Source organism: Monodelphis domestica, chromosome 1 (assembly GCF_027887165.1).
Source record: "Monodelphis domestica isolate mMonDom1 chromosome 1, mMonDom1.pri, whole genome shotgun sequence".
Lineage (NCBI taxonomy): Eukaryota > Metazoa > Chordata > Mammalia > Didelphimorphia > Didelphidae > Monodelphis > Monodelphis domestica.
The window spans coordinates 505218046-505230072 of record NC_077227.1 but is presented as its reverse complement, the minus strand read 5'-3'; the positions used below and the strand labels follow the sequence as shown (position 1 = coordinate 505230072).

Sequence of the window (12027 nt, the reverse complement as noted above, 5' to 3'; positions counted from 1 at the left end):
TTGAATATAAAGAAGGAAACTGTAAGTAAATTAGGTGAATACGGAATAGTATACTTGTCAGATCTTTGGGAAAGGAAAGATTTTAAGACCAAGCAAGAGTTAGAAAAAATTACAAAATGTAAAATAAATAATTTTGATTACATTAAATTAAAAATTCTTGTACAAACAAAACCAGTGCAACCAAAATTAGAAGGGAAACAACAAATTGAGGGAAAATCTTCATAATGAAAAACTCTGATAAAGGTCTAATTACTCAAATTTATAAAGAGCTAAATCAATTGTACAAAAAAATCAAGCCATTCCCCAAATGATAAATGGGCAAGGAACATGAGTAGGCAATTTTCCAGATAAAGAAATCAAAACTATCAATAAACACATGAAAAAGTGTTCTAAATCTCTTATAATAAAAGAAATGCAAATCAAAACAACTCTGAGATACCACCTCACACCTAGCAGATTGGCTAACATGATAGCAAAGGAAAGTAATAAATAATGCATTGCTAGTGAAGTTGTGAATTGATCCAACAATTTGGAACTGTGCCCAAAAGGCTCTAAAAGACTGCCTGCCCTTTGATCCAGGCATAGCAATGCTGGATTTGTACCCCAAAGAGATAATAAGGAAAAAGACTTGTACAAGAATATTCATAGCTGTGCTCTTTGTGGATGTAAAAAATTGGAAAATGAGGGGCTGATTCTGATTGGGGAATGACTTAATAAGTTGTTGGTGATAAATGTTGGTGATAGAATACTATTGTGCTCAAAGGAATAATAAACTGGAGCAATTCCATGTGAACTGGAACAACCTCTAGTAATTGATGCAGAGTGAAAGGAGCAGAACCAGGAGAACATTGTATACAGAGACTGATAGACTGTGGTATAATTGAATGTAATAGACTTCTCTACTAGCAGTAGTGCATTGATCCAGGGCAATTCTGAGGGTCTTTTGAGAAAGAACACTATCCACATCCAGAGAAAGAACTGTGGGAGTAGAAACAAAGAAAAAAAATACCTACTTGATCACAGGGGTCAATGGGGATATGATTGGGGATGTAGACTCTAAAGGATCACCCTAGTGCAAATATCAATAATAAAGAAATAGGTCTTGACCAATGATACATGTAAAACCCAGTGGAATTGTGCATCGGTTATGGGAGGGGGTAGAGGGAGAGGAGGGAAAGAACATGAATTTTGGAATCCTGTAAAAATACTCCAAAATTAATCAATTACATAAAAATAAATAAAAATTTTAAAAAATAAAGTCTGTAATATATTCAGCTTTTTAAATTTTTTGTTTTTACTAATTTTATAATTTTCATAAAACCATCATTTTGATTGTTTTTGTTTTTTTCTTTGGCTTTAATATTAGGAATCAGATGTGCATGGACCTCAAGTGGCCGCTAAGTTTTCTCATATTCTGCAGAAAGATGCCTTTCTAGTGTTCCGATCCCTCTGCAAGCTCTCTATGAAACCACTTGGTGAAGGACCCCCAGATCCCAAGTAAGAATATATTAGAATATACCTTCCCTACCACTCTTCAGAAAAAATATATCATCATCTACATGGAAAATTCTTAAGCTACAATCGTTCTATTTTGCACAGCAAGAAATTTTAGCACCAAATCCTCATATTATAGACTTTTTTATAATTATTGTATTGATCTCCTTTTGGCTTCATATTTAAACTCTCAGACTAAACCTTTTCTATAGCCAGTAAGACTAAACTTTCTCAAAAGTTTTTAAAGAAAACTCCCATAGCAATGTTTAATCCATGGTTCCTCTGGTGCTTAGCAAAGTTGATTGTGCTGATTAGGAAGAAAACGTTTAAATTTTTCTAGCTGGTAGATAGGAAGGCAACTAGACCCGAGTCTAGTTCTACTTTAACTTGAAGGTTATGCTTGAAGGTTACACTGTAAGTCAGGGACAGAGCCCAATACATGACCTCCTGGCTGTTGCAGAAAAAGATATCCTTGGGATATAGTAGGCAGATGAGTATTTTTGTTAGTAGGAATTAAGAAGGAATGATTTTTTTTTAAGTGACATATTGGGTTTTTTTCCCCTTCAGATCTCATGAGCTACGTTCAAAAGTTGTTTCCCTTCAGCTGCTTCTCTCAGTGTTGCAAAATGCTGGTCCTGTCTTCAGGACCCATGAAATGTTCATCAATGCAATCAAGCAATACCTCTGTGTGGCATTATCCAAAAACGGAGTTTCTTCAGTGCCTGATGTTTTTGAGCTGTCTCTTGCCATTTTTCTCACTCTTCTTTCAAACTTTAAGACACATTTGAAAATGCAGATTGAGGTACAGTCACTGAATTTTGTGTTTAATTAGTTGATGGCATTTGAATTGCTCATGTCACCATTAAAAACTAGAGCTTTAAAAATCAGAACTACTTGGAAGTAGCTTTGCATTTGCAGAAGAAGAAAGATTCTTTTCGGGGGTAGAATTACACAAAGTATTGGACTATATTATCTCTCTGTTAAATGCTTTTCATCTTGTTTTCATTCATACAGGTCTTTTTCAAAGAGATTTTCTTGAACATTTTAGAAACATCAACAAGTTCTTTTGAGCACAAATGGATGGTTATTCAAACCCTGACTAGGATTTGTGCAGGTATTTCATTCATTCAGCTATCATTTATCAAATATCTTGTGTTGGTAATACTATGAATTCTGTACTAAGACCTGGGGTTACACTGAACAGTAAAGCTCACTGCCTTTATGGAGATCACAGTTTGGCAGAGGCAAAATATGACACATCTTTAACTCTGCAGTTCAGCTACTGTGGATCAAGAGTAAGGTGGATTTAGTGAGGTCCAAAGTGTAGTTGGAGAACTGAGGAAATGTTTGTTCTAAGTGAACTTGCTTTTTTGAGTGCAAAAATAACTTTGAGTTGTATTATGTTAAATTTGTGTCACGTTTATTCTGTTTTAAGGAAGATACTCACCTTGGCTTGATAAAACAGTTTTCACAAAGAAAACCTCATTAAAACCACCACTTTCAGAAGGATATAATAAAGCAGTTTCTCCTCATCCATTTTATGAATAAGCAAAGTGGGGCTTATGTAGATTAAAGGAGTTGCCTAAAATCATTGAGGTTGTGATTCAGATAGTAGCACTTTCATATTTCTGTCAAATTGAACACCATCATTCCATTCCAATCACCAGATACACCTCTGAGCCAAATTGAATCCTCACTCTCACTCATTCCACCTAGCTAGTCAATTACCAAATCTTTTTGTGCTTTGATAACTACACCTAGTTTCATGTATCCCCTTCACTCTATTCTCACAGCCAACATCCTAGTTCAGTCCTTGGTCACCTTTCCCAGGCTGCTGCATTAGCCTCTTAATTGGTCTAATTACCTCAGTTCTCTCCCCACTATTATACATTTTCTACATAGCTACCAAAATGATTTTTCCTAAAGTCCAAGTCTCTAATATATTGCCTCCCTACTTAGCAAATGATGGTAACTCCCTAATACTAGAAGAGTCTAATTTAAATGCCTCTGGCATTTGAAGCTCTTCACAACCTTTTCCTCCTAATCTGCTTTTTCTAATTTTCCTTTACATTACTTTCCTACACACAATACTACCTTCTAGCCATACTGGCCTGCTTCTCATGTATGGCTTTCCATGTATATATGCTTTTATACTATCTATCCCCTATAAACCAAAAATATTCTTCCCCTTGGGATTAATTCCTTCCTCCTCCTCCTCTTGAAATCCCTATTTCTATCAAGAATTTGCTCAAATTAAAACATCTTCTGTATGAGCCCTAACCTGGGCCTCACTGCAGCTAGGGTCTTCAAGTTTATCTCTTGTCTGTTTTTATATGTACATTGTATTTAAGTATATACCCTTGGTGTTTTGACTTTTAGAATGTTAGCTCCTTAAAGACAGGGATTTGTTTTGCTTTTGTCTTTGTATTCCAAGTGCCTGGTTTAGTGCCTGGAATATCAGAGGCACTTAGAAAGCTTCTTGAAGGGACTGGGCCAGGATGGTGGATTTAGGGGCAGACATCCAGCTGAAATTTCTGAAATCCCCTCTCAACAACTTTAAAATAATGTCTCAAATCAAATATTGGAGCAGCTGAGTCAACAAAAAGTTTGGGTAAGATATTTTTCTGGCTTCTGAAAACTTTAAAAAGTAGATAGGAGAAGTCTATAACACCAGGGTGGAGGTCTATCTGGAATCTACACATGTGATGGCTGCAGCAGCAGCTTTGGGAATTCTCACCACAGAAATGGTAAAGATTTCAGACAACTGCTCAGAAAGAAATGACAAAAGACACTTCTTTAGCACTTGGTGCTGTTGATACTGATCATAGCTTTTGCCCACAGATAGTTCTGAATCTCAGTTGTAGGCAGTGAGGAGCAATGGGGTCTATCACAAGGGAGCAAGGATCCTAGTTACAGCAACAAAGTAGAGAGGATCACCAGCATATATGGTTGCAGAGAAACAAGAGCCCCCCTCCTGGGGTAAAGACCAGAGTGCAGACCAGGAAAGCAATGATCACATCAACTTAGAAGCATCAAAAACTTTCAGACTTCCCCAGAATTAGCTTTGAAATCAGTGGTATAAAAAAAGTCTGAAGCTTGAGACAGTGAATCCTCACCCTGAGGTGAGTAGAGCTCAACTTGATCATAATGTTCAAAGTCAAGAAACAGGCTGGGAAAATGAGCAAAAAAACACAAAAATTTGATCATAAAAAAGATACTGAGATGAGAGGGAAAATCAAGATATGAAGTCAGAAGAAGACAGTAATGTGAAAACAGGTATCAAAGCCTCAAAGAAAAATACTAATTGCACCAAAACCCAACAAGAATTCCTGGAAGAGTTAAAGAGATAGAAGAAAAATTGGGAAAAGAAAAGGGAATGATGCAAGAAAATTAGGAAAAGAATTAATAGCTTATTAAAAGAATCACACAAAAAATACTAAAGAAAATAATAGCTTTAGAAAATGGAAAGAGTAAAAGAGGTACACATTCACTGAAGAAAAGAACTCCTTAAAAAGAATTGACTAAATGGAAAGAGGTACAAAATCTCACTAAAGATAATTTCTTAAAAATTAGAAATGGACATCAAGAAACAATAAAGTCAAAAGAATGAAAAAATAGAAGAAAATATGAAATATTTCATCTGAACAACAACTGACTTGGAAAATAGAACAAGGAGAGATAATTTGAGAATTATTGGACTATCTGAAAACCATAATCAAAGAAAAGCCTAGACATCTCATTTCAAGAATTTATCAAGGAAAACAGTCCTGATAACTTAATAAAGAAGTCAATATAGAAATTGAAAGAATTTACCCATCACCTCCTGAACAATCTCAAAATGAAAACGCCCAAGAATGTTATAGCTAAATTCCAGAGCGCCTCGATCAAGAAGAAAATAATTTAAAACAGCCATTAAAAAAATATTCCAATATAATGAACCCACTGTCGGGATCACACAAGATTTAGTAGCTTCCATGTTAAAGGAGCAGAAGGTTCTATGATAGTCCAGAAGGCAAAGAAGCTAGGATTATAACCATGAATCATCTACCCAGCAACACTAAGTATAATGCTTCAGGGTGTTAAAGTTATATTTAATAAAAGAGAAGATATTCCTCATGAAAGCACCAGAACTAAATAGAAAATTTGACATTCAAAAACAAGACTTGAGCATAGATAAACATGCAACAGTAAATCAAGGGACTCAGTAAAGTTAAACTGTTTACATCCCTATATGGGAAGATGATTATGTAGCTCCAAAGAACTTTTATCATTATTAGAGCAGTTCAAATATAGATAGAGGGCAGGCATGTGAGTTGGTTATATTGGAATGGTCTCCCCAAAAAATGAAGGGGTGCAAAAAAGGAACACATTGGGAGAGGTAAAAAGGGGAAATATTTCTCACATAAAAGAAGCAAGCCAGGAAGAGCTTCTACAATGGAGGGGAAAGGAGAAGGAAGTGGTATACAATTATTGAATTTCACTCTCCTCAGAATTTGTTCAAAGAAAGAAGACTATCTATCTATCTATCTATCTATACACGCACACTCATTTGTATATAGAAATGTAACTTATGCAGTAGGGAAATAAGAAAGGGAAAAGGGAGAGTAATAATAAAGAAGGGAGCAGGTGAAGGAAGGCAGTGTATAGAAGCAAAATTTGAATAGGAACAGGATTAAACAGGGAGAGAAAGGAAGAAACAGAAGATAATGAGATGGAGGGGAAAACATTATAATCATAACTGTGAAAGTGAATTTGATGTACTCCCAAATAAAATGAAAGCAAATAGCAGAATGATTTAGAAACTGGAATCCAACAATATTTTGTTTAAAAAGAGACACACTTGAAACAGATACTCAAGAGTTAAAAGGGCTGGAATAGAATCTAATATGCTTGAGCTAAAGTAAAAAAGGAAGGATTAATAATCAAAAATTTTTATAGCAAGTTTCTCTTGATAAAGACCTACTTTATGTAATATACAAATATAGAACATATTCAAAATTATAAAAAATAACCATTTCCCAATTGATAAATTGTCAAAGGATATGAACCGGCAGTTTACAGAAGAAATCAAAGCTATCTATAGTCATACGAAAAACTTCTCCGTATCACTTGATTAGAGGAAAGTACATTAAAACAACTCTGAGGTGCTACCTCACACCATTAGAAATGACAAATGCTGGAGGAGATGAGGGAGAAAATAGATGTACTAATAAACTGTGGAATAGAGAACTAGTCCAACCATAATGGAAAACAATTTGGAATTATGCCTAAAGGGCTCTAAAATTGCATATACACTTTGACCCAGCAATACCATTACTAGATCTTATCCTAAAGATTTCAAAGAAAAAGGGAAAGGATGTACATGTACAAAAGTATAGCATTTATTTTTGTGGTGACAAAGAACTGGAAATCAAGGTAATGCTCATAAGTTGAGGAATGGCTGAACAAGTTGTGGTATATATTTGCAATGGAATACTATTGTGATAGGGAAATGTCTAGGGGTGAGAATGGTTTCAGAAAAAAATGAAAAAACTTACATCAACTGATGCAAAGTAAAGTGAGAAAAACTGAGATATGTGTTTAGTATCAGCAATATATGCAAAAAATGCCGAACAATTGTGAAAGATTTGGCTACTCTAATCAATACAGGATCTCAGACAATTCCAAAGTTTTCCTGCTGAAAAAATGCTATCCATATCAAGAAAGAGAACTATTGAACTCAGAGTACAAATCAAATTACAACTTTCTCGCTTTATTCTTGCCTTTTTCCCCCCATGGCTATTATGGAAATTTGTTTTGTATGATTTCAAATATATAATTGATAACATATTGATTGCCTCTCAGTAAGTGTGAGAGGGAGGGAGAGGATTTGAAACTCAAAACTAAAAAGAAAAATGTTAAATAAAAAATAACAAATTTGACGGGAAAAAAAAGAAATGCTTACTGATTGAAACTAGAATTCTTCTCATGACCAATAGTTTAATATTTACTCCCTTGGCTTGTGGTTTGGGGTTTTTTTGTCATCTAAAGAAGGGCTCAGGAGGCAGCTGGATAGCTCAATGGATTGAGAGCCAGGCCTAGAGACAGGAGTCCTAGGTTCAAATCCAGCCTCAGACACTTCCCAGCCGTGTGACTCTGGGCAAGTCACTTAACTTCCATAGCCTAGCCCATACCACTCTTCTGCCTTGGAACCAATACACAATATTGATTCCAAGATAGAAGGTAAGGGTTTTTAACAAAGTAGAAGAAGAAGAAGAAGAAGAAGGGTTCACCAAGAACCAATTCAGATCAGATTTATTTGAAGAAAGTAAAATAAACCAATTGTGAGAACGGGTGGAAAAAGAAACCCTAATCTTTATGTCTTATCCTTTAAGATGCCCAGTGTGTTGTGGATATCTATGTCAACTATGACTGTGATTTGAATGCTGCTAATATTTTTGAACGCCTCGTAAATGATTTGTCAAAAATTGCTCAGGGAAGAAGTGGACATGAATTGGGAATGACACCTCTGCAGGTAATTACTCTTCTTTGAGTTACCTTATTTAGTATATAGTACAAAATTCTAAATCCCCATTTCTAGTCTAAACAGCACACAGATTTACATAATTATTAAAATACATGACACATACAGGATAGTTTGAGAGGTTAGATTAGAAGTTTGTTCTCTTAGAGAGGGGAGGCAGAAGGATTCAAAGGAAAACTGGAGGAGTGTAAAAGCAAAATATATCAGTAACAATTTATTTTTAAGAAAAGAAACCAGTAATATAAAGAACTTTATTACTTAAACTATTGTCATTTAATTTATTTTTATTATTTAAAATCTTTATTGTTATAATAAATAATTTATTATCCTTCTTCATGTATTTCTGGGCATTTAATTCCTTCCATTGAATGCAAATTGAATATGTTGTAAAATTTCCTCTTACATCAAGAACTTGCATATTATAACAAATTGACAAAAATGCCAGGGAACTGATTGTTTTTTAATGGCACACTGGTTTGTCATTGTCTACTTCCATACTCTCGCATGTAAAAGTTCAAAAAATAAGAAAAAGGATGTACTCACAAGAGAGAAGAACTGGAATCAGCACCTTGACTACTTCATCAATTAAATTGCTAGCCTGTTAGTTTTTTTATTTTAATAATGACAGTCCTATTTCATTAAAAAAAAAATCTTTCTGGGGGCAGCTGGGTGGCTCAGTGGATTGAGAGTCAGGCCTAGAGACGGGAGGTCCTAGGTTCAAATCTGGCCTTAGCCACTTCCCAGCTGTGTGACCCTGGACAAGTCATTTAACCCCCATTGCCTAGCCCTACTACTTTACACTTGTCACTTTTTCTTATGCACTCTAGCAGAATTTGGCCTTTTGTTGACTTTTGAATTCAGAATACTTTTGCTGGACATTCTCATTCAGGTGCTATAATGATCATGAATTTCTCATAGTCAAAATTTTGCATCTAAAATAAAGATGCCTTCATTTTTTTTTCTTTTCTGCACTTGGTCTGGGCTCTCACAGTGTTTTCCATTTGAATATAACAGTTGGGATGTCTTGTATAATCATTTACTCAGGAAACATGCATTTAGAACCTGTTATGTACAGTGTACCTTGTTAGATGCTAGTGAAGATGGGTCCATCACAGACTGTTTGATGGTTTACTGCTTCAAACCAGCCTAATGACTTTATTTGATATATGCAGAATGCCCTTGAAATGCACACTATCTTTTTTATCATCAAGTAAAATACTTAGTCAAATTTAAAGGTATCCATGATCTCATTGATGTGGTCAGTTCCCCAGTCATAGATCATAATTTATCCATGTCTTCATATCATGTATAATTTTTGCCCTTGTATTTACATAATCTCTCCATAATTGATCTACCCAGTTCATGGTGGTAGGAGATGGAAGAAAGGAGGGTTTTTTTTAGTTATTTTAACATTTTGTATGTAACCGTGTAGTACTTTGGCCATCAGTTTAGTATCCCTCACCAAACAATTTTCAGAGTCTTATCAGTTATAATTTTTACTGTCATAATTGCTTCTTTTTTAAAAATTAATTATAACTTTATTTTATTTTTATTTTTTTTAATATTTTATTTGATAATTTCCAAGCATTATTCATTAAAGACAAAGATCATTTTCTTTTCCTCCCCCCCAGCCCCCATAGCTGACGCGATTCCACTGGGTATCACACGTGTTCTTGATTCGAACCCATTGTCATATTGTTAGTATTTGCATTAGAGTGTTCGTTTAGAGTCTCTCCTCTGTCATGTCCCCTCAACCGCTGTAGTTGGGCAGTTGCTTTTCCTCGGTGTTTTTACTCCCACAGTTTGTCCTCTGCTTATGAATAGTGTTTTTTCTCCTAGATCCCTGCAGATTGTTCAGGGATATTACACCGCTACTAATGGAGAAGTCCATTATGTTCGATTATACCACAGTATATTATTCTCTGTGTACAATGTTCTCCTGGTTCTGTTCCTCTCACTCTGCATCACTTCCTGGAGGTCGTTCCAGTCTCCATGGAATTCCTCTACTTTATTATTCCTTTTTGCATAATAGTATTCCATCACCAACATATGCCATAATTTGTTCAGCCATTCCCCAATTGAAGGGCATCCCCTCATTTTACAATTTTTGGCCACCATAAAGAGCGCAGCTATGAATATTTTTGTACACGTCTTTTTGTCCATTGTCTCTTTGGGGTACAAACCCAGCAGTGCAATGGCTGGATCAAAGGGTAGATATTCTTTTATCGTCCTTTGGGCATACTTCCAAATTGCCCTCCAGAATGGTTGGATCAGTTCACAACTCCACCAGCAATGAATTAATATCCCTACTTTGCCACTTCCCCTCCAGCATTCATTACTTTCCTTTGCTATCATGTTAGCCAATCTGCTAGGTGTGAGGTGATACCTCAGAGTTGTTTTGATTTGCATCTCTCTGATTATAAGAGATTTAGAACAGTTCTTCATGTGCTTGTTAATAGTTTTGATTTCTTTATCTGAAAACTGCCTATCCATGTCCCTTGCCCATTTATCAATTGGAGAATGGCTTGGATTTTTGTACAATAGATTCAGCTCTTTATAAATTTGAGTAATTAAACCTTTGTCAGAGGTTTTTATGAAGATTTTTTTCCCAATTTGTTGTTTCCCTTCTGATTTTAGTTACATTGGTTTTGTTTGTACAAAAGCTTTTTAATTTGATGTAGTCAAAATTATTTATTTTACATTTTGTGATTTTTTCTATGTCTTGCTTGGTTTTAAAGTCTTTCCCCTCCCAAAGGTCTGACATGTATACTATTCTGTGTTTACCCAATTTACTTATGGTTTCCTTCTTTATGTTTAAGTCATTCACCCATTTTGAATTTATCTTGGTGTAGGGTATGAAGTGTTGATCAATTCCTAATCTCTCCCACACTGTATTCCAATTTTCCCAGCAGTTTTTATCGAATAGTGGATTTTTGTCCCAAAAGCGGGGATCTTTGGGTTTATCGTATACTGTCTTGCTGAGGTCTCTTGCCCCCAGTCTATTCCACTGATCCTCCTTTCTGTCTCTTACCCAGTACCAAATTGTTTTGATGACTGCTGCTTTGTAATATAGTTTAAGGTGTGGGACTGCAAGGCCCCCATCATTTGTGTTTTTTTTTCATTATTTCCCTGGATATCCTTGATCTTTTGTTATTCCAAATGAACTTTGTTATGGTTTTTTCTAAATCAGTAAAGAAATATTTTGGGAGTTCCATGGGTATGGCACTAAATAGATAAATAAGTTTGGGTAGGATGGTCATTTTTATTATATTGGCTTGTCCTATCCATGAGCAGTTAATGTTTTTCCAATTGCTCAAGTCTAATTTTAGTTGTGTGGCGAGTGTTTTGTAGTTGTGTTCATATAGTTCCTGTGTTTGTCTCAGGAGATAGATTCCTAGGTATTTTATTTTATCTAAGGTGATTTTGAATGGGATTTCTCTTTCTAGTTTTTGCTGCTGAGCTGTGTTGGAGATATATAGAAATGCTGATGACTTATGTGGGTTTATTTTGTATCCTGCAACTTTGCTAAAGTTGTTGATTATTTCGATTAGCTTTTTGGTTGAATCTCTGGGATTCTTTAAGTAGACCATCATGTCATCTGCAAAGAGCGATAACTTGGTCTCCTCCTTGCCTATTTTGATGCCTTCAATTTCTTTTTCTCCTCTAATTGCTACTGCTAGTGTTTCTAGTACAATGTCAAATAGTAGAGGTGATAATGGGCATCCTTGTTTCACTCCAGATCTTATTGGGAATGCATCTAGTTTATCCCCATTGCAGATGATATTAGCTGATGGTTTTAGATATATAATGTTTATTATTTTTAGGAACGACCCTTCTATTCCTATGCTTTCTAGTGTTTTTAATAGGAATGGGTGTTGTATTTTATAAAAGGCTTTTTCTGCGTCTATAGAGATAATCATGTGGTTCTTGTTGGTTTGCTTGTTGATGTGGTCAATTATGTGGATGGTTTTCTTAATATTGAACCAGCCCTGCATCCCTGGTATAAATCC

The 12027-nt window shown here is 35.2% G+C and overlaps 1 protein-coding gene across 2 annotated transcripts in view; it reads left to right on the top strand.

Moving 5' to 3' along the window:
- Positions 1-12027, top strand: part of ARFGEF2 (ADP ribosylation factor guanine nucleotide exchange factor 2) — a 120298-nt gene that overhangs the window by 44004 nt on the left and 64267 nt on the right. For both annotated transcript variants that reach the window (XM_007475772.3, XM_007475773.3), the window contains exons 9-12: positions 1367-1497; positions 2062-2296; positions 2509-2608; positions 7869-8008. In XM_007475772.3, the coding sequence (XP_007475834.1) occupies positions 1367-1497; positions 2062-2296; positions 2509-2608; positions 7869-8008 (606 nt within the window). The remainder of the gene's footprint in view (positions 1-1366; positions 1498-2061; positions 2297-2508; positions 2609-7868; positions 8009-12027) is intronic.